General features: G+C 37.2%; 1 protein-coding gene across 4 annotated transcripts in view; it reads left to right on the forward strand.

Annotated features, from left to right (window-relative positions):
* Nucleotides 1-2630: 2630 nt before the first annotated feature.
* Nucleotides 2631-22643, forward strand: part of BBS4 (Bardet-Biedl syndrome 4) — a 158720-nt gene continuing 138707 nt past the window's right edge. For all 4 annotated transcript variants that reach the window (XM_081130026.1, XM_081130024.1, XM_081130027.1 and 1 more), the window contains exon 1: nucleotides 2631-2763. In XM_081130026.1, coding sequence (XP_080986152.1) covers nucleotides 2713-2763 — 51 coding nt within the window. In that variant the 5' untranslated portion in view covers nucleotides 2631-2712. The remainder of the gene's footprint in view (nucleotides 2764-22643) is intronic.

Raw genomic sequence — 22643 nt, forward strand, 5'->3', positions numbered from 1 at the left:
CTACAGATGTCCCTTTTTCTCCCCAATGACCCGTTCCACCCCGTCCCTTCCCCCTCCCCAGTCCATCTCCCCACCATTGTTCGTGTCCTTGGGTTGTGCATATTCATGTTCATCTTTTCAAAAAATCACAATCCTATGAGATAGTTAACATCTCCATTTTATAAATAAAAAAATAGAAGCTTGAAGGTGATTTCCCAGAAGTCATCGTTTTGTAAGTGGTGAATGAAGATTCAAACCTAGGTTCCTTCAGACAACACCCATGCTATTGTGCACTGATCTAGACACTGGAGGTACAGCGGTGAAAAAAGGGCCTGTTGGTTTGTCTGAAGCTCTTAACCTTGTTTTCTACATTGAGACTCGGATTGTCCAAGGTCACCCAGCCAGTTAATGGCAGAGCTGGAGGCACATTTTGACCACTACGCTATAATCTTTTCATTACACTGTAGCTGCTGATTCTCAAACAGCTTTCCAGCAGCACCCTCTAAAATTACATAGGTTGGTTAGGTGGAACTTAACAGCCTTAGATTGCCTTGGAGACTCCTTGACCAATTTTTATTTTTGGTGGTTCTGTTCAAAACATGTCTCGTTAACCTCAGATGCCTATACATTTCCTACCTTACATTTGAGAGCCACCCTAGCATTTTAATGACAGTTAAGAAGCAAACCTCATTTCCAAACCTCCTTCAGAGGGCCAGTCTTACCTATTTCAAACTAATGACTTGACTTCATATTCTGCACAAAGTAACAGTTCCTGACTTGGTGTCTTACTTGGCACCTGTATATCCCGCCTCACTGACTACACCTGTGTAAAAGTTTGGTCTTTTCAAGCTGCATGCCTTTTGCCATGGAGTATTCAGGGTGGGAATTTGGAAGGTGATTATAGAATACAAAATCAAGTCGCTATAGTAGATTTCCTTCTGATGCCTAAAATTGGTTTCTGTATGCATAACAGAGCAGTGTCCTAGGAGCCACTTTGCTGCACATTAAATGGCTTTTTTTTTTTTTTTTAGAATTGGGAATTTGGGGCTTGTGCAGTGAGGATCTGGCTCTCCAGAATCAATTGGCAAGGTGGGATTCCTGAGGAGTAAACACAGCATGATTTCATCCTAAGTTTTCTAAGGGACCCTACCCAAAACCACCAGTGTTTATTGAATTTCCCAGTTTCCTCTTGCAAGGAGACTCCCAATGTGTACTTCCACCTCTGCAGGTCACAGCATTTTCTCAAAAGGAGTGCAGCATAAAATGATAACCGGCATTTATGGAGGACCTCTTGTGGGCCCATTTAGGCAGTAGACATTCTAATGGAATGCTCTAAAATTGTAAGCTCTTACATCTGCTCTTAAGTCATTTACAGTGGTGCCTTGGTTTTCAAACGTCTCCTTTGGCTAACATTTCGGGTTACAAACGCCGTAAACGGGGAGTAAATGCTTCGGTTTTTGAACACGCCTCAGAAGTCAAACATGCCACATGGCTTCTGCTCAGTGCAAGATCCTGAGGCCTAGCTGTCGCCTGTTGATCCCTCAATTTTCTAATGTTTCAGAACTCGAATGGTCTTCCAGAACAGATTACATTTGAAAACCGAGGTACCACTGTATAACCTAATTGCTAGTCTTCCTGGTATGAACAAAGTTGTGTTGCTTGTATAAATTTCTACCATATGATCCTGACTTGTGGTCCATTTCTACATAACAAGGGCAAATACTAAAGTGTTTTCTAACAGAGGAGAAGGAATGACCTGAGTGTCTAATTGCTCTGGAAAAGATGCCTGCTTTGAATAGGAAATGATTTTTGTATTCAAAACTCCTCTGACTGGTTTGGAGCATTGTGTCATGGAGCAAATACTAGAGAATGGGTTTAATGAAGAGTGATAGTGTTCTTCATGCCTTTGAAGAATTAACTTTCCATTATTTTGACTAGCTTGCAATAGAGTAGGTTAACTCTCATTAAATCTATTCATGTTAAATCCAACATTTGTACAAGACAGTGCCTTACACAATGGTCAAATTAGTTCAGTAACCAATGAATAACCAATTTCAGAGGAAATGAAATTGCTTCACAGATCTCTAAATGCTGTTTCAGTAGGACACTGGACTGTGTGCTTTCAAAGATAAATTTCATAATTAAGGCCCTAGCCCAGAACAGACTAGAGCCCAAATATCACAGAACAGATCAGTGAAGGATTGGGGAAAGATGCTCCTGAAGTAGAAATCCTCCACTCATCTTTAAGTTTCTATATAGAAATCAACACATATATTGTGAACTGCACACATCTTAAGTGTTCAGTTTGATAACTGTATACACCTTGTTATAACCACCCAAAAGATGATATAGAACATTACCATTAATCTAGAAAGTTTTCTTGCGCATCCTTCAAATCATTCCTGTTCCCTTCCCTACTCCAATGATCATTTGCTGATTTTACCATTAAAAGTTAATTTTGTCTGTTTTTGGACTTCATATAAATGGAGTCATAATATTTAGTCTTTTGGATATGGCTTCTTTCACATAATATTTTAAAGACATCCGTATTTTATCTATTGGTAAACTATTCTTTATTGCTGAGTAGCAGTTCATTTTATAAATATACCACAGTTTGTTTATTCATTCCCCTATTGATGGATTTTTTATGTTGTTTCTAACTTGGGGCAGTTATTAATAAGACTGCTATATAAATTCTCCTAAGATTTTGTTTTGTTTTTGTTTTATGGATACATGTTTTCATTTCTCTTGGATACTAAGAGTAGAAAATTGCTGAGTCATATGGTAAGTGTACATTTAACATTTTAAGCCACTGCATTCCTGTTCTTCAAAGTGCTTTTACCATTTCCTACTCCCACCAATGAAATATGAGAGTTCCAATTGCTCCTTGTCCTTCTCAACATTTACTGTTGTCAGTGCCTTTTATTTTAGTCATTTTTGTGGGTATGAATTAACTCTGATTTTATTTACATTACATTTCCCTAATGATTAATGACAATCAATTTTCATATGCTTATTTTACATTTGTATGTCTTTCACATCTTTTCCCATTTTAAAATTGGATTGTCTATTATGGTTATTCTGTGAATTTGGATATTAGTCTTTTGACAAATATACGTGCTGTGATTTTGATTTTGATTTTTTGGTAGACTATAGCTTATCCACTTTTTTAATGACAAGCAGGAATTTTTATTTCGATTAAGTCCACCTTATCAATTTTTTTCTTTTATGGTTTTATGACCCCAGGGTCACAAAGAACATATTTTCTTCTAGAAATTTATGGTTCGAGATTTTATTACTATGATGTATCATAGATGGTCTATTATATATCTCAATGCTTTTAGGTTTCACATCTATGGTTTGGAACTTTGCATTTAGGTATATGATCCATCTCAAATTAATTTTTGTGTACAGAATGAGGTTTATTTTGTTTGAACATGGATATTCCATTATTCCAGCAACATTTGTTTAAAAAGTTTTCTTCACCCATTAGATTGGTTAGCATCTTGGTCGAAAATCAACTGACCATATGTGTGTATAGTTATTTCTAAGCGCTCTATTCTCTTCCCCACAATACTTCATTATTATTGCTCTTCATATTTTTCAGCAAATCTAAGGTACCACCTGACAAATTTTTTTGTCAGTGGGATAGAGGAGTGGGGAGAAATTCTTTTAGCATTTCTTCTATTGTAGTTTTTCTAGAGATAAATTTCTTAGCTTTAACCTGTTAGAGAATATATTTTACTTTTATTTTTGAGGGGTATTTTAGTTGGATATAGAATTCTGTGTTGGTCTTTAATTTCTTCTCTCACTACTTTAAATAAGTCATTTATTTGTCCTCAGGTTTCATTTGTTTCTGGTGAAATGTCATCCATTATTTTTATTTGCTTACTTATCTAAAATGTGGTTCATATCCTCCCTCCCCCAAGGTTACATCTGCTCTTTATCTTTGGTTTTTAGCTGATTGATTATGATATGCATAGGTATATTTTCCTTTGTGTGAAGTTTACTGAATCTTTTGGATCTATGATGTCTTTCATTAATACTGGATATTTCCTGGCCATTATCTCTACAAGTATTTCTTTGTTCCATACTCTGTCACTTCTCCTCTTCTTTTGAGACTCCAATTGCACATATATTAGATGATTTGATGTTATCCTACAGATCTCACATGATTTTCTTCCATTCTTTTCTCTTTTTGTTTTCAATTTGGATACTTTCCATTTAGCTGTACTCAAGTTCCCTAATATTTTCCTTTTAAACCTATCTAATGAATTATTTATTTCTGACATTGTATTTTTAATTTCTAGCATTTCATTATGTTTGTATAATTATCATGCTTCTGCTAAGATCGTCCATTTCTTCATGCATGTTGTTAACATTTCCCACAAGATTTTTTAACATTTTAATCAAAGCTATTTTAACAATCGCAACTGATAATTCAGTCAACATCTGGGTCATCTCTAGTTCTGCTTCTATTGAACCCTTCCTCTGTGACCATGGATCTCATTTTCTTGCTTTTGTAGATGTCTGGTATATTTGATTGAATTCTGGACATTTTGTGTTAAAAAAAGAAAAACAGAACAGGCAAGTAGATATTACTTACCTTTAAATGAGGCATGCCCACTTTTCTTTCAGACACTTGAGTAGTGGCTCAATCAATCTGATGTATATTTGGCCTATATCTGGGCTCTATTGCTGCTTTAGTTTGATTCAGTTAACCACTAGCTTCAAATATTTTGAAGGCAGAATATGAACTTTACTTTCAGTAGGGCCTGGTTTTGGGCATTGGCAAGGTGTCAGAGATACAACTTTGCTTCATAGCTAAGCTGTCAGCTTTTGGAAATGTGGGAGATATCTCTCTGCTTTACAGCCTAGCTCCCAAGTTTCTTTCTTCTGATGGTGGTTTTGTTTTGTTTTCTTTTTTGTCAGTGGGATAGAGAAGCGGGGAGGTATTTTTCTCAGCTCCTGTATTTGCCCTACACTTACTCTTTTGAAAATGAATGCCTACAGTGCCTGGGAGTGGGTCTCTGAGCTCTCCAGCCCCATTCTTAGCCTTCAAGAGTACCTCTGATGGATTTCTCAGCATTCCTGCCTTGCCCCCTCATTTTGAAAGGGTATCTTGCCCTTGGGAGAGGCTCCACTCACCTCACAGGCAGGAGTGATCTGTCTCAACTCTTCTATTACCCATCCCCTTTACACTTTTGATCTATTACTTCACTGTATTTGGTTACAATCCAAAAGGTAGGATTGATTGGTGGGTGCAGGCTTTTTCTGTGGTATTGGGTCCTCTAGATTATAATGTCATGCCAGGCTTAATGAGGCTGTTAAAATTTTGTTAAATTTCTACTGGTTTATCTTTATTGCCCTATAACGTATTCCTCTTTCAACTAGAACTTTGAGTAGCCATGGGTCTCTTCTAGCCTATGAAGGACTACTTAGCACTTCTGGAGATTTATTCATTTAGGTTTCTTTATGTCCCCAGCTTTCTAATGAGTTAAAACTTTTATTTTCTAGTTAATCTGGCCTTTTCTTTGTTTGCTAGAGTGGGTGCTATATTGTTTTCTACATCCAAATCGGAAGTGAGTTCTATGAATGGGAATTTTCAAATGGTTTCATTTACATATTTTAGTAATTAGTTTTTAAAATTAAAAATACATGGATAATAAAAAGTTAAATTTGATAGTATATTAAACCGTGAAAAGCAAGTCACATTCTCATTCTAGCCCTTTCTGCTTCCTCTACAAAGATAAACATTATTACCAGTTTCTTGCAATGTCTTCTTAAAATTTAATTTGTAAAACATGAATATCTCCCTGCTATTTTTTTTTAACACAAATAGAAGCATACTAAATTTTCTACACTTTGCTTTTCTCTTATAACTATTTCATCATCTTGAAAAGTCTTTTAAAGACTACAAAACATGTCTTAGGGTGGATATACTTTGGCTTATTTAAACAATCCCTGGTAATGGACATTTCAGTATTTTTTTCTCACAAACAATGCAGTGTATATAACTTTGCCCACATTCACTGTTAACTATATCTATAGTATCATGAATGGGAATATTTTAAGTGCTTCATGAAGGCCCTTAGAGCTTCATGTTATTTCTAAAGTGTTTCCCAAGGTGTTGGCTGGACTCTCAGCAGGTATGGGTTTTGGAAAGGGTGTGGGAGGACTGGATATCGCAAAGAGGCATAAGGTACTGCTCACTCCTGGCCTGCTCACTTTCTCATCCCTAGTCCCCAAGCTAATGCTTTATCTTTTAGGTATCATTTTAAGCATCTCTTACCCAGGGAAATTTCCCTGTCCAAAGAAGTCTAGATTGAATCTCCCTGTACCTTATGCCTAGCAGGTGTATCAGAACAGAACTGGCTGTAGACCCTACCAGAGTAGGAATGACATATTAAAATATTTAAAATGTAGGAACTCAATGGTAACTTCTTTATATACATATTGAGGGAGTTGAAAGGTTACTAATGCATAATTCCTCTTCCGTTTTCTCAGCGCCTACCATGGGGGGGGGTGCCATTTTATTTAGAATGCTTTTACCCAGCTGTATGACTTGAATGATCCTGATAAACAGCAAGGTTACTTCCAAAGAGGTTTTTTAAGGGAAATTAAGAATCATGTGTCACACAAGAAACATTGTCTGTGATTCTGCAATTTTTCTGTGAAGATGTTATGTTTTTTTAGGAGATTTTTCTAATTACCTACATAATTAAAGCACACTGGTTATTGCAATTTGAGAAACCAACATGCTTTCTTATGAAAAAGGCCCATGCACAGAAAATCCTCTGTCTTTCTCTTAAAATCTGGGGTCAAAGGAAAGTTTTAAAACAAGTGATAACAACAATAGCTTCTATTTAATAACATAGGCATAAACAATGTCATTTACTTCTCACAGGACCCCTTTCAGGGAGATTTTACATATTGGGAAAATGCCCATAAGCTGTCCACCAACACCTTCCCTAAGGCTCTGCATTTCAGTAATTCACTGTATGATTCATCCAATTGCTTTTAAAGTTAGAAATCTAGTGATCTTTTGGTGATATCTATCTCCCTTTCTCTCATTCCTTATATCTAATTCTTCACCATAGGAGGTTTGTTTTACCTCCTAAATTTCTTGAGAATCCATTCACTTTTTCTTTTCCCATTGCTCTAGTGCAAGTCAACTGAACTGCTTCATCTCATTTGCAGCATCTTTTCATTCTTGTCCCCCTCTCAATCCATTCTCTACTTATTGTCTAACACAAAGTCTTTATTATTTTTTTAGTCTTCACCCAAGGGTATTTTGCCCATCGCCTTCCAGAGAGAGTGGGAGGGAGGGAGGGAAAGAGAGAAACATCAATGTGAGAGAGCTGTATCAATTGTTGCCTCCCGTACGTGCCCCAATCAGGGCCGGGAATCGAGCTGCGACCAAGGTACGTGCCCTTGGCTGGAATCAGACCCGGGACCCTTCAGTCCATGGGCCAACATTCTAACCACTGAGCCAAACCAGGTAGGGCTAACACAAACTCTTTAAAAGTTCATTCTGACCATGTCATTCCTTGCTGAAAACTCCAGTCCCTTCCCAGTGTCCTTAGAATAAAATTGCTCACATGGCTTCTGTGGATCTGCACCACTAGTCTTCCTTACCTCTCTACCTATTGCAACCAACACTTTCCCCCATACATCTCTTTCAAGCTACACTGGTCTTTCTGTGCTGCAAACTGGCCCAAATTTTCCATCCTCAGGACCTTTGCACAAGCTCTTCCTTTGCCTTAGACTTCTTTCCTGGCCTGCTCACTTTCTCATCCCTAGTCCCCAAACTAATGCTTTATCTTTTAGGTATCATTTTAAGCATGTCTTACCCAGGGAAATTTCCCTGTCCAAAGAAGTCTAGATTGAATCTCCCTGTTATTTGCTCATACTACTCTATGTTTCTCCTTCGCATTTACCATAATTCTAATTATATAATTATGTTGTCCTTTTAAATTTTTCTCTATTATGGAAGAGGTAACGCATCCATATAGTACAAATTCAAATTGCACACAAAATATAAAGCCTCTTCCCTTCCCTGTTCCTCTACTACCCATCTCTCCTTACAAGTAACCACATCTGGCTTTGAATATCCTTCCAGAGATATTTTCTAAGTATATAAGTGATTATGTACATAATATTGCTCTATATTTTTTGCCTTCTCTTAACACAGATACTAATACATTTTTCTGCACTTTTTTTTATCTGTTAATATCTTGACAATTCTTCTATATCAACATGTATATAGTTGCCTCTTTCTTTTTCATGTACCATATAGTATGGGCTTATGATTATTTATTTAACCTCAATTATCGAGCTTTTAGGTTGTTTTTAGGCTTTGGTTATTACAAACAATGCTGCACTGAATAACTTTGTAAAGTCATTTCCCACATTTTTACCTATAGAATAAATTCTTAGAATTGAGCTAATTGAGTTAAAGGATATGTGTGTTCTTAATTTTGGTAATTATTGCCAAACAGCACTCGATGGAGGCTGTACCAACTCACATTCTCACTATCCACAGATGATGAATGCATGTTTCCTCATAACTATGCCAGTGAAAATTTTAGTTCTTTGTCAATGTATGAGGTGGAAAGTATTTCTTGGAAATTTTAATTTGCATGTTTTCTTCTTTTCAAAGTTATATTTTCATATGTTTAACAATCATTTGTATTTCTTATTCAGTGAACTGTTTCTTCATAAACTTTGCTTATGTTATTATTTAATGTCTGACTTCCGCGCTACTCTCTGGGTACAGGGATCCTGTTACGTTTTACCATCACGTAGTGGCTGGAATGAATGATGCTCAAGAAATGACTGGCTTGCCAGCTGATGTGACTCAGTGGTTGAGTGTCAACCCAGGAACCAGGAGGTTATAGTTTGATTCCCAGTCAGGGCACATGCCTGGATTGTGGGCTCGATCCCCAGTAGGGGACATGCAGGAGGCAGCCAATCCATGTTTCTCTCTCTCTCCCCCTCTCCCTTTCTCCCTTTGAAATCAATAAAAACATATTTTTTAAAAAAATGAAATGACTGGCTTGCCCTGGCCAGTGTGGCTCAGTTGGTTGGGCATCTTCCCATGCACTGAAACTTCGCCAGTTCGATTCCTGATCAGGGCACATGTCCAAGTTGTGGGCTTGATCCCCAGTGTAGTGCGTGCAGAAGGCAGTCAATCAATGTTTTGTTCTTACATGGATATTTTCCCCTCTCCCTTCCTCTCTCTCTAAAAATCAATAAAAATATTAAAAAGAAAATTTTAAAAAGAAATAACTGGCTTTCATCATGCAGCAGTCAAGTCCAGAACTCGTGTTTGACTCCAAAGCCCATACATATTCACGACCATCCAATGGAAAGACCAAGCATTTAATTCACCACACCCGAGGCCAGATAGGTAATGTAAAAATGACTGAAGTGGGCTGGGAAGTGGCAAAAGGTGAACATATGCTTATAGTCTTCATATTTATTTTATTGCCTTGGAGGAATGGAGGGTCATTGTTCGATCTTTATTTATCCTGAGGCCGGGTTTCTGGCTTTCTTGTGAAATCTGACATTTGTCCATGTAAGAACCTCCAAAGATGTAGAAAAATTTTATAAAAATTATTTTAGCTAACAGAGGATATACTTGGAAGCAAGATGTCAACAGACTGAGAAAATTCTCAGAATAACAGTTTGCAGCTTCTTTTATGCATTTGGAGTTAAGAAGGGAAGTAAGGAAGATTACATGGAGGTGGGAGAAAGAAAGTTGGGGATTGGGTTACAGGATAGTTAACATTATTTGCGCTCTTTTGAAAAGAGTCATTTCAAAGGTGTGTTAACCGTAGATGCACAAACAATGGGAAGGGCTTGCTTAAGGCAAAGATAAACCTTTCACTAAAGAAGTTGTATGCCTGAGCTGTGACTACCCACCAGGACCTTCCTAGTTAGCAATTTATGATCAGATCACCCTGTGAAGTTACTTGCCCTAGAATCCTCCTTTTTCATCCACATTTAAAAATATTTCCAATCAAAAGGCTGCTCAAATGCAGCCCACCATCAGTGGGTTTGCAAACTCAGGCATAAACAAGAATGGAAGTGTCAACTTAAGAAACATTCAAACCTATAGAGAATTTTTGTGAGTTTATTTGAGCCAAACTGTTGACAATTGTCAGGAAGCAAAATTTCAATGGATTGAGATAATGTTCCAGAGAATGACAGTTTTGCATTTTAAAAAATATATTACAATAAAAAGAGAAGACACAAGTGGGCTATATGAAATCCGTTTAAAATGACATAGAGGCCTAGCCGGGCATGGCTCAGCGGTTGAGCGTCGACCTAGGATCCAGGAGATCGGGGTTCAATTCCCAGTCAGGGTACATGCCTGGGTTGGGGGCTCAGTCCCCTGTCGGGGGCATGCAGGAGGTGGCCGATCAATGACTTTCTCATCATTGATGTTTCTGTCTCTCCCTCTCCCTCCCTCTGAAATCAACAAAGATATATTTTAAAAATAAATTAAAAAAAATAAAATGACATAGAGAATAATGTAAAGTCTACATGTCTGTATATATATTTAGATTTAATATATAATTTCAATATATAAAGAATAAATAATATACAATATTTTAAAACTCTGTACATGGGTTATCAGTGTGCATTGAGCATTGGAAATAATTCATAAACTCCCAATGTCCTAAGTATTACTGCTGGATGCCCCCACAGGGAACCATTACTTTTGGCTTGCCCAGTGTCACTGACAAGACATCTGCTACCCCTGGGAGCTTTTTGTTTGAATTTGGCTTTGAATTTTTGCAAGTTTTTCCCTATGGCAGGCTGAAATCTTTAGAATATTCATTTTAATAAAAGTATATATATATATATAAAGCAGTTATTTTTTTAATTTGGCAAAGCTTTCCATGTAACTTTAAGCATATTAAATAGGCCTAATTAGTTTAAAAACTTTCATGAGGAGAGAGAATAAATCCTTGAGGTATTCCAGGGCCCACTGGAATAACCAAAAGTCATCTCTCAGTAAAAAACTACTTTAAAATTTAAACTAGCTGGTTTGGATCAGTGGTTAGAGCATTAGCCTGTGACTGAAGGGTCCTCAGTTCAATTCCAGCCAAGGGCACATACCTTGGTTGCAGGCTTGATCCCTGGGCCCCAGTCAGGGTGAGTGTGGGAGGTAACCAATTGATGTGTCTCTCTCACATCAGTGTTTCTCTCTCTCTCACTCTCACTCTCTCTGAAAAGTGATGGAAAAAATAACCTGAGGTTGTTAAAAAAAAAAAAAATTCAAACTTTGGGAAGGTTGTCCAACAAACTTAACCAAAAGATTATGACATAAATTTTGCAAACCTAGGTGAAATAAACATTTTTATGGTAATAATTTAAAAAGTGACCAATTAAATTTAAAAAGTTTTAATATTAAATATTTTTCCCAGACTATAGAATTTTGCTTAATTTACATAAGTATTTAATTTCTTTAGGCCAATGAAAGATTATACGCTAGCCCAACCAGTGTGGGTCAGTGGTTGAGGGTCGACCCATGTACTAGGCAGTTGTCAGTTCAATTCCCAGTCAGGACACATGCCCAGATTGCGGGCTTAATCCCCAGCAGGGGCTGTGCAGGAGGCAGCAGATCAATGTTTCTCTCTCATCGGTGTTTGTATCTCTCCCTCTCCTTTCCTCTCTCTCTCAAATCAATTTTTTTTTTAAAGATAATATTGTAGCAATGCCATCCGGAGGGTGAAAATTCACTGCATATAATACATAGGTGACACACATTATTTAAAGTCCGTACACATAATTTGAATTACTAATTTTTGCAGAAAACTCAAGTTGTTGTTTTTTTTAATTTGCCCTTGATACTTTTTAAGAAGACTGGAAAAGGGGAGGGAAGGTCCTAATTACCAAGACCTATTGAGACTCTCAGTAAAAGCCTCAAGGGCTGTGAATGAGTGGTGGAAACAAAGTCTTTGCTGTAATCTAAGGAATTAAACAACAGGAGAGAGCCAGGCTGGGGTTTTTTTCTTTATAAATATAAAATTTTCACAAACTTTTATAGCTTTTACAACTTTTTACAAACCTTATCCATTCAAACACAGCTATTCTTAGAACAACTCACTTTTTTCCTTTTCCCTCAAAAGTGAATTTCAATATCTCATGTCTTCCATTACCAAAATTGCATAATTTCTTTTTTTTTAAATTTTTAATATATTTTTATTGATTTCAGAGAGTTTAGGAAGGGAGAGGGAGCGAGATGATAGAAACATGAATGATGAGAGAGAGTCATTGATCGGCTGCCTCGTGCACACCCCCTGTTGGGGATCGAGCCCGCAACCCAGGCATGTGCCTGACTGGAATCAAACTGTGACCTCCTGGTTCCATAGGTTGATGGTCAACCACTGAGCAACACCGGCTGGGCTGTATAATTTCTTTTTAATTTAATTAGAATTTCTAACTTTTAGAAATCTCAATTTCCAATGATAACCAAAAAAGTAAGTAACCAGTATTGGTTGACTTTTATGAACATATTTCATAACCTTTAGAAACATAGGTTTCTCTATTGACAAACACACTCTTAAGAAACACACCTCTAAGCACTGGAAATTTATTAACAGCTCCAAATTTATTCCACAGCCCCTCTGCGACAAAAGCCAAAAGCAAGTGAACCTAAGACTTGTCTAGCAACTAATGTCTTAGTATTTGATGTTATTTAAAAATATTTAGATATTTAATAACTTTTATTAAATTGACTAATTTAGTGAGGAATAACTGAAATAGGTTAAATTGATTTATTCAGATATGGCTTTTTTTTAAACCTTAACAATTGGGTTGCCACCCAAATGTTGATGACAGACTAACAAACCTATTCATCCATTTTTGAAATGTTTCTTTCCCATTTGAGTACTTTTTTTTTTAAGTTTATAGACAGTATATAGCTTCGGGTTGCCTCTGAGAGCCATAAAGGCTTGGATATATGAAACCTCTATTTCCCTTGGGAATGGTAAAACAGGTTTAGCTCTAGCATCAGCTAAATAATTTTTTTTCCTTCCATGGTGGCATCTTTAGAATGTCCTGGAATTTTTATAAATGCCAATTGTTTTAATTTTTGTATGATATTTAATAATTTTGTAACATATTTTCCATTCTTTATGGGCTGCCTTAGAAAATTAAGAAGTCTTGCTGTTTCCATAACATTCTAAAGTAGTGAGTTACATTGAAGGTGTAGCTACTATCAGTGTGAATATTGGCTATTTGATCTTTGGCCAATTCACAAGCCCAAATTAGAATAATTAGGTTTGTTGGGCAGGTAAATAAGAATCTTCAATTATGTCCACCGTGGAAGTTACTGCATATCCAGCTCAGTAACATTTTTGTTTATCCTTTAAAGATCCATCTATGTCCAGCTGATGTGGCTCATCGGTTGAGCATTGACCTACAACCCAGGAGATAGAGGTTTGATTCCCGGTCAGGGCACATGCCTGGGGTTGTGGGCTCCATTCCCAGCAGGGGGTGTGCAGGAGGCAGCTGATCAATGACTCTCTCTAATAACTGATGCTTCTCTCTCTTTCTCCCTCTCCCTTCCTCTCTCTGAAATCAATAAAAATATATTTTAAAAGATCCATCTGTAAACCAAATTAAAACAACATTATTAAGGAGTTTCCTATAAAGCATTCCTAGGAATAATAAGGTGGTCAGTAAGCAAAAGGTAATCGTGGATGTTTTCATTCTGCAAAGAAAGTAGCAAAGTTGTTGGATTAAGACTGTTACATTGAGTTTAAGCGAAATTAGTTGCAGAAGGCAAGAGCCAGTAGGCTGACAGAGGTGTTGAATGTAATGAGAATTCAGTGGAGATTTAATAGAATGAGGAATATAAACAAAGGAGAGCCCATAACTATTTTTGTTTGTCTGCATAATATATCTATAGCAGAAATGGCTTTCATGCAGGGAGGGAGCCCTTTGGCTACGGAGTCTAGTTGCTGATTATAATAGCCTACAGGTCTATGATGATCTCTATTTTTGAGTTAAAAGTTCTATAATTAAGGTGTCCCAGAGTGGAAGCTTTAGATAATTTTTTAGAGATTTTATAGTTTGTTTCCAATTCAGTTCCACTGAATTGGATTAGGTACATATAGAGGCTGGGCCATTAATGAAAAATTTGGAATTCAATTGTAACAATATTCAGTCAAACCCAAGAATCCTCTAAGCTGTTTTCTTGTTTTTGTTTGTGGGGTTTTTTTTGGGGTGGGGGAGGAAAAGGTAGGGTTCCTCTGCATTTTTCAGGGTTAATTAGTAGCCCATCTTTAGATATTAGATAACCAAAGTATTTCACCTGAGGTAAACAGAATCAGAGCTTGTTTTTTTGATATCCATGTCTCTCTATAGTTAGCTGTTGCAGTAGGTATATTTCCTCCTTTGGGGAGTCTAATAATTTTCTAGAGCATAAAACTAAATCATCCACAGTTAGGATTAGAGTGGAATATTTAGGAAATTTAACATTATTTAAATCAATTTAAGACAATAGACGGAATGCTTTGTATATCCTTGGGGCATTACTGGCCAAGTAAACTTGTAATTTTTCCAGGTGAAAGCAAAGAGATATTAACTTTTTTTTTACTGGAATGCTGAAAAAGACATTATGCAAATCTGTTAATGAAAAATATTGGCAGTCACAGGAATGGCTGATAATAAGGTATGTGGATTTGGAAACATAGGATGTCTGGGAATAACTAGTTTATTTATAGCTCAGATTTTGTAAAAATCTCCATCTTATTCCATTTGGCTGTTTTATTGGAAGGACAGAAGAATTACAGGGGCTCATATATGGAATTATAAGCCCCCACTTTTTATGGTAATTTTAATTTCTCCTAAACCATTAATAAGAAGGGAAAACACCTTCTTGTAGTCCTCAGAGCAGCCCTATACTTGTTTCTGTTTTTCTTTTTTAAATCTCATTTCAGCTTCCTATAATCCTTAAAGTGGACAGACTTCTCTATAGGAGTTTTCTTTCTAAACTTATTTAGTAATTCCGCTGCTTTTGCTCCCAGAAACCAGTAGGTATACTAATTGGAATAGGTTAGAATAGCCAGTATTACATGTTCTTTAAAATTTTTTTTTTCTTTACGTATATACATATGTTGAAAATTTATCTTTATTGTTGAAAGTATTACAGATGTTCCCTATTTCCCCCCATTGATCCCCTCCATCTGCCTCACCCCCAGGCCTTCCCTATACCATTCTCTGTGTCCATAGGTTATGCTTATATACCTATAAGTTTTTGATTAATCTCTCCCCACCACTTCCTCGCCCCCCCCCCTTCCCTCTGAGATCCCTCAGTCTGTTCCCTGCTTCTATGTCTCTGGATATATTTTGTTCATCCATTTATTTTGCTCATTAGATTCCACATATGAGTGAGATCATGTGATACTTGTTTTTCCCTGACTGGCTTATTTCATTTAGCATAATACTCTCCAGGTCCCACCATGCTGTCCCAAAGGGTAAGGAATCCTTCTATTTTACAGCTGCATAGTATTCCATGGTGTAAATGTCCCACAGCTTTTTTATCCACTCATCTACTGATGGGCACTTGGGCTGTTTCCAGATCTTAGCTATTGTAAACTGTGCTGCTGTGAACATAGGGGTACATAAGTTCTTTCTATTGGTGTTTTGGTTTTCTTAGGATATATCCCTAGAAGTGGGATCACTGGGTCAAATGGCAGTTCCATTTTTAATTTTTTGAGGAAACTCCATACTGGTCTCCATAGTGGCTGCACCAGTCTGCATTCCCACCACCAGTGTACTAGGGTTCCCTTTTCTCCACGTCCTCACCACACTTGTCATTCATTGATTTATTGATGGTAGACATTCTGACAGGTGTGAGGCGATATCTCATTGTCATTTTAATTTGCATCTCTCTGATGATTAGTGACTTTGAGCATTTTTTCATATGTCTCTTGGCCATCTGTATGTCCTTTTTGGAGAAGTGCCTATTTAACTCCTTTGCCCATTTTTTAATTGGATTGTTTTTCTTCCTTTTGTTAAGTTTTATGAGTTCTTTATATATTTTGGATATTAACGCTTTATCCGATGTGTCATTGGCAAATATGTTCTCCCATACAGTGGGCTCCCTTTTCATTTTGTTGATGGTTTCTTTCGCTGTACAGAAGCTTTTTATTTTGATGTAGTCCCATTTGTTTATTTTCTCCTTTGGTTCTCTTGCCCTAGGAGATGTATCGGGGAAACATATTGCTACTAAAGATGTCTGAGATTTTGGTGCCTACATTTTCTTCTAGGATTTTTATGGTTTCAGGTATTACATTTAAGTTTTTTATCCATTTTGAGTTTTTTTGTGTGTATGGTGTAAGTTGGTGATCTAGTTTCTTTTTTTTTGCATGTACCCGTCCAATTTTCCCAGCACCATTTATTGAAGAGACTGTCTTTACTCCACTTAATGTTCTTGCCTCCTTTGTCAAATATTAATTGACCATAATGGCATGAGTCATTTTCTGAGTTCTCTGTTCTGTTCCACTGATCTATATGCCTGTTCTTGTGCCAGTACCAGGCTGTTTTGATTACAGTGGCTTTGTAGTATAACTTGATATCTGGTATTGTGATCCCTCCAACTTTGTTCTTCTTTCTCTAGATTGCCGTGGCTACTCAGAGTCTTTTTTGCTTCCATATAAATTTTTGAAATGTTTGTTCTAGATCTGTGAAACATGCCTTTGGTATTTTAATAGGGATTGCATTGAATTTATAGATTGCTTTGGGTAGTATGGACATTTTAATGACGTTAATTCTTCCAATCAATGAACACGGTACATTCTTCCATTTGTTTATATCTTCCTCTAACTCTTTTTACAACATCTTACAGTTTTCTGAGTACAGGTATTTTACAGCCTTGGTTAAGTTTATTCCTAAGTATCTTAATTTTTTTGTTGCAATAGTAAATGAAAATTTTTTTTTTTAGTTTCTCTTTCTGAGAGTACATTATTGGTGTATAAAAATGCCATCGACACCTGGGTGTTAATTTTGTATCCTGCTACCTTGCCAAATTCATTTATTAAATCTCGTAGTTTTTTGTTGGAGTCTTTAGGATTTTCTATGTACAATATCATGTCATCTGCAAATAATGACAGTTTTACTTCCTCCTTTACAATTTGGATGCCTTTTATGTTTTCTTCTTGTCTCATCAGTGTGGCAAGGACTTCCAGTACTATGTTGAATAAGAGTGGTGAAAGGGGACACCCCTGTCTTGTTCCTGTTTTTAAGGGAAATGATTCTACTTTTTGCCCATTGAGTATGATGTTGGCTGTAGGATTGTCATATATGGCCTTTATTATGTTAAGGTTTGATTTCTCTATTCCCACTTTGCTTAGAGTTTTTATCAAAAATGGGTGTTGGATTTTGTTGAATGATTTTTTCGGGTCTGTTGATATGATCATGTGATTTTTGTCTTTCAATTTGTTTATGTGATGTATCACATTTATTGCTTTGTGAATCTTATGCCAGCCTTGCATCCTGGGAATAAATCCCACTTGGTCATGGTGTATGATTGTTTTAATATATTGCTGGATCTGATATGCTAATATTTTGTTGAGAATTTTATCATCTATGTTCATCAGGAATATTGGCCTGTAATTCTCTTTCTTTGTAGTGTCTTTACCTGGTTTTGGAATTAGGCTAATGCTGACCTCGTAAAAAGAGTTAGGCAGTGTTTCCTTCCTCTTGGATTTTTTGGAATAGTTTGAGGACAGTTTTTAGTTCTTTCAATGTTTAATAAAACTCCCCTGTGAAGCTTCCAGACCAGGGCTTTCGAGTGCTGGGAGTTTTTTGATTACTGCTTCAACTTTATTAGCAGTTAACAGTCTCTTCAGGTTTTCTGACTCTTCCTGATTGAGTTTTGGAAGGTTGTATTTTTCTAGGATTTGTACATTTTGCCCAGGTTGTCCAGCTTGGTGGCATGTAGTTGTTCATAGCATTTTCTTACAATCCTTTGTATTTCTGTTTGGTCAGTTGTTACTTCACCTCTTTCATTTCTGATTTTCTTTATTTGGGTCCTTTCTCTTTGTTTCTTGATGAGTCTGGTGAAAGTTTCATCAATCTTGTTTATCTTTTCAAAGAGCCCGCTCTTGGTTACACTGATCTTTTGTACTGTTTTTTTTTTTGTTTGTTTGTTTTTTGTTTTTGTCTCTATGCCATTTATTTCCACACTGATCTTTATTATTTCCTTCCTTCTACTTACTCTGGGCTTTCCTTGTTGTTCTATTTCTCAGTCTTTAAGTTGTACAGTTGGAGAGTCTATTAGAATTTTTTCTTGTACGCCTGTAGTGCTATGAACTTCCCTCTCAGGACTGCTTTCGTTGTGTCCCATAGATTTTGGGTTGCTGTGTGTTCATTTTCATTTGTTTCCAGGAAGTTTTTTATTTCTTTCCTGATATTATTGGTAACCCATTCATTGTTTAATAACATGCTATTTAGCCTCCATGTGTTTCAATGTTTTTTAGTGTTTTTATTATAGTTGATATGTAATTTCATGCCAGTGTGGTCCAAGAAGATGTTTGATATGATTTGAATCTTCTTGACCTTGCAGAGACTTGTTTTGTGTCCTAACATGTGCTCTATCTTTGAAAATATCCCATGTGCACTTGAGTAGAATGTATATTCTGCAACTCTGTAAATATCAAATAAACCCATCTGATCTAGTGTATCATTTAAGGTCACTGTTTCCTTGTTGATTTTTTGTCTGGAAGACCTATCCAGTAAAGTCAGTAGGGTGTTAAAATTCCCTACTATGATTGTTTTGCTGTCTACTTCTCCCTTAAAGTCCTCCAAAACATTTTTTATAAATTTAGGTGCTTGTATATTGTGTGCATGTACATTTATCAGGGTTATAGCCTCTTGTTGGATCGATCCCTTTAGTATCATCTAGTGACCTTTCTTGTTTCTCATTATGGTCTTCATTTTGAAGTCTATTTTGGCAGATATGAGTATTGCTACCCCAACTTTTTTTTCATTTGCATTTGCATGGAATTTTTTCCCCCATCCCTTCACTCTCATCCTGTGTGAGTCTTTTGTTCTGAGGCCAGTCTCTTGCAGACAGTATATATTTGGGTCATGTTTTCTTATCCAGTCAGCTACCCTATATCTTTTTATTGGAGCATTTAACCCATTTATAGTTAAGGTTATTGTTTTATTCTTTAAAATTATTTTCTGATTCTTTTAAAAAATTTTATCTTTAATATTGAAAGAATTACAGATGTCTCCCTTTTTCCCCCACTGATCCTCTGCACCCCACATTAACTACCCCCAGGCCTTCACCACGCTATTGTCTGTGTCCATGGGCTATGCCTATATGCAACTAAGTTTTTTGATTAATCTCTCCCCACCCACTCCCCCACCCCTGCCTTCCTTTGAGATTCATCAGTCTGTTCCATGCTTTTATATCTCTGGATCTATTTTGTTCATCAGTTTATTTTGTTCATTAGATTCCACATACGAGTGAGATCATGTAAAACTGAATCAGGAAGAATCAAAAAACCTGAATAGGCCAATAATAACTGAAGAAATTAAAGCAGCAATCAAAACACTCCCAGCCAAAAAAAGCCCTGGTCCCAATGGTTTCACAGGGGAGCTACACCAAGCATTCTACTACTTATTACAGTAGTCGTTTGAACATTTCTTACAATGTTGGTTGGGTGGTAATAAATAACTTTAGCCGTTTTTTTTTGTGTATGTGTTTTTTGTCTGGGAAGCTCTTTATTTCACCAACTATTTTGAATGATAGCTTTGCTGGACAGAATAGTCTTGGTTTAGATTCTTTCTTTTCATTACCTTGAATACTTCATGCCATACTCTCCTGGCCTGTAGAGTTCCTGATGAGAAAACAGCTGACAGCCTTATGAGAGTTCCTTTGTAGGTAACAAATTGCCTTTCTCTTGTCTTGATTCTTGTTTAAGATTCTTTGTCTTTAATATTTGCCATTTTAATTATGATGTGTCTGGGTGTGGGCTTCTTCGGATTTTTCTTGCTTGGGACTCTCTGTGCCTCCTGAACTTGTGTGACTTTCCTTCACTAGGTTAGGGAAATTTTCTGCCATTATTTCTTCAACATGGTCTCTAACCCATGCTTACATTCTAGATCTTCTGGCATTCCTATGATGCAAATATTGTTACATTTCATGTTGTCCCACAGCTCCCTTAAACTTCCCTCCTGTTTTTAAGTGTTTTCTCTTTGGTTCTCTGATTGAGTGATTTTTTTCTGCCCTGTGTTCTAATTTGCTGATCTGATCCTCAGCTTCCCCTAATCTGCTGTTTATGCCTTCCAATGCATTTTTTTATTTTTATTATGTCATCCTTAATTTCCTTCATAGTTTCCATTTCTTTTCTCATGCTGTTGAGCATCCCTATGATCAGCATTCTGAACTCTATATCTAATAGATTGCTTATCCTCATTGATCTCTTCTTCTGCAGAATTCTCTTGTTTTTTCATTTGGGGCTTGATTTTTTGTCTCCCCATTTTGGCTACCTATTTGGGTTTGTTTCTATGTATTAGGTAGATCTGCTAGGACTCCCAGTTTTTCTGGATGGTCTCTTGTGCAGGCTAATGTCAAACACTGTTTGTGACTGGACTTCAGTACCCTTTTTGGAGGTATTAGCACTCCACAGCTTGAGGCTCCCTCTGCTGGGGCTAGGTGTGTTTGGAAAGAACAAAGATGTGCACCAAGGTCTGCTTTTCCAAGCCCTGGGTCCAAAAATAGATCAGGCAAAGACTGAAAGCACCCAGAGGCTGATTGTTATTTATAGACTCTTAATGATCCTTAGGCTGTAGACCACAGCAAGGAGTAAACTCCACAGAGAGGGGTGAGAGGTTTTCAATAGATGGGGCAATTGCTTCCCCCTAGGCAAAAGTTGCCTGGATGGTAAATGTCTGCCTGAGAAAGATGTCCTCTGCCATATGGGGGAATGACTCAGCACAGGAATCCAGAGGGGCACTCTCTGAGCTCTAGCTCCAAGCCTGCAACCCTAGATTCACCTCATACCACTCTAGTCCACTGTGCCCTCCCTCTGCTGGATTCCAAGGCGAGTGGCTGCACATGAAAGTTTTTGCATTGACCCGTTAATAGGGTGCCTGCATTTCCAGCCATCTCTCCTTGGCAGACAGAAACCCCTCTGCTTTTCACAGCCAGTAATGTGGGCACCTTTCTTAGTTCTGGTGCTCTGGGCAGGGGAGCTCAGCTTGGGGTTTAGACCCCAGAATTCTAAGTGGAAACTGCCCACAGCTGAGAGATCCTCCGGACCTTCAGCTGCTGCCTGTGGGAGCCCAGTCAGCCCTTTCGGGCTTCCGTACTTCCTACCAGCCTCTATGTGGTCTCCACTTTTCGTCCTTGGTTATGAGGGTTCTCTCCAGCCAGTCTTCAGTTGATTATTCAGGATGGTTTTTCTATGTTTTAGTTGTAATTCCAGTTTGGTCCCGGGAGAGTGTCAGTGTAGCTTCCACTGAATCTGCTGCCATCTTGGTATCTCCTGTTGTCATTTCTTTATTTGACTATCTAAGGGACAAGAGGTCAGTTCCCATGACTAAGTAGTCAGGTATGTATATGTAAAAATTCTTGCTGCACAGCGCTTGTAAATTGCTGGTATAGCCTATTGCTCCTAGGCTATACAACATGTTGCTCTACTGAATACTGTTGGCAGTTGTAACACAATGGTAAGTATTTGTGTTTCCAAACATATCTAAATATAGAAAAGGTACAATAAAATATGATAGAAAAGATATAGGGTGCTTACCATGAATGGAAGTTGCTCTCAGAGTCAGTGAGAGAGTAGTGACTGAATGTGGAGGCCTAGGACATTACACACGGTAGACTTTATAGACACTATACACTTAGGCTACACCAAATTTATAAAGCAACATGAGATTAAACCAAGCACAAGAGAAAATGAGGCATGCAATCAAGTGTTGCAATAGCCCTAGCCAGGTGGCTCAGTTGGGTGAAGCATCTTCCCATGCACCAAAAAGTTGAGGGTTCAATTCCCATTCAGGGCACATACCTAGGTTGCAGGTTAGATCTCAGGTCGAGGTGCCAATGAAAAAATATCCTCGGGTGAGGATTAAATAAAAAAAGAGTTGCAGTAAACAGGAGATGTATAAGCAGTGTAACAGCATGCTATTTTATAGCAAACTCTTTGTTTTAAAAAAATTGATTTGAGAGAGGGAAACATCCATTTGTTGTTTCACATATTTATGCATTCATCAGTTGATTGTTGTATGTTCCCTAAATGGAGATTGAACCCACAACCTTGGTGTATCAGGGATGACTCTCTAACTGAGCTACCTGGGTCCAAATGTTTTTTGTGTGTGTGTTTTAAGAGAAGGAGAAAAAAGAGAAACATTTACCAGTTTTCCTCCTGTACATGCCCCAAGTGAGGATGGAACCCATAACCTAGGTATGTGCCCTAACTTCAAATCAAATCCTTAACCCTTTGGTGTGAGGGAAGACATTCCAACTGAGTCACAGAGCCTGTGCCAACCTTTTTTTTAGTAAGTAGAAAGAGTACATTATAAATTAAGAATAAAAAGTATAGTAAATACATAAACCAGCAACATAGTTGTTTATTATCAAGTATTATGTACTGTACATAATCATATGTGCCATGCTTTTATGA

This window comes from Miniopterus schreibersii, assembly GCF_964146895.1.
Source record: "Miniopterus schreibersii genome assembly, chromosome: 1".
Lineage (NCBI taxonomy): Eukaryota > Metazoa > Chordata > Mammalia > Chiroptera > Miniopteridae > Miniopterus > Miniopterus schreibersii.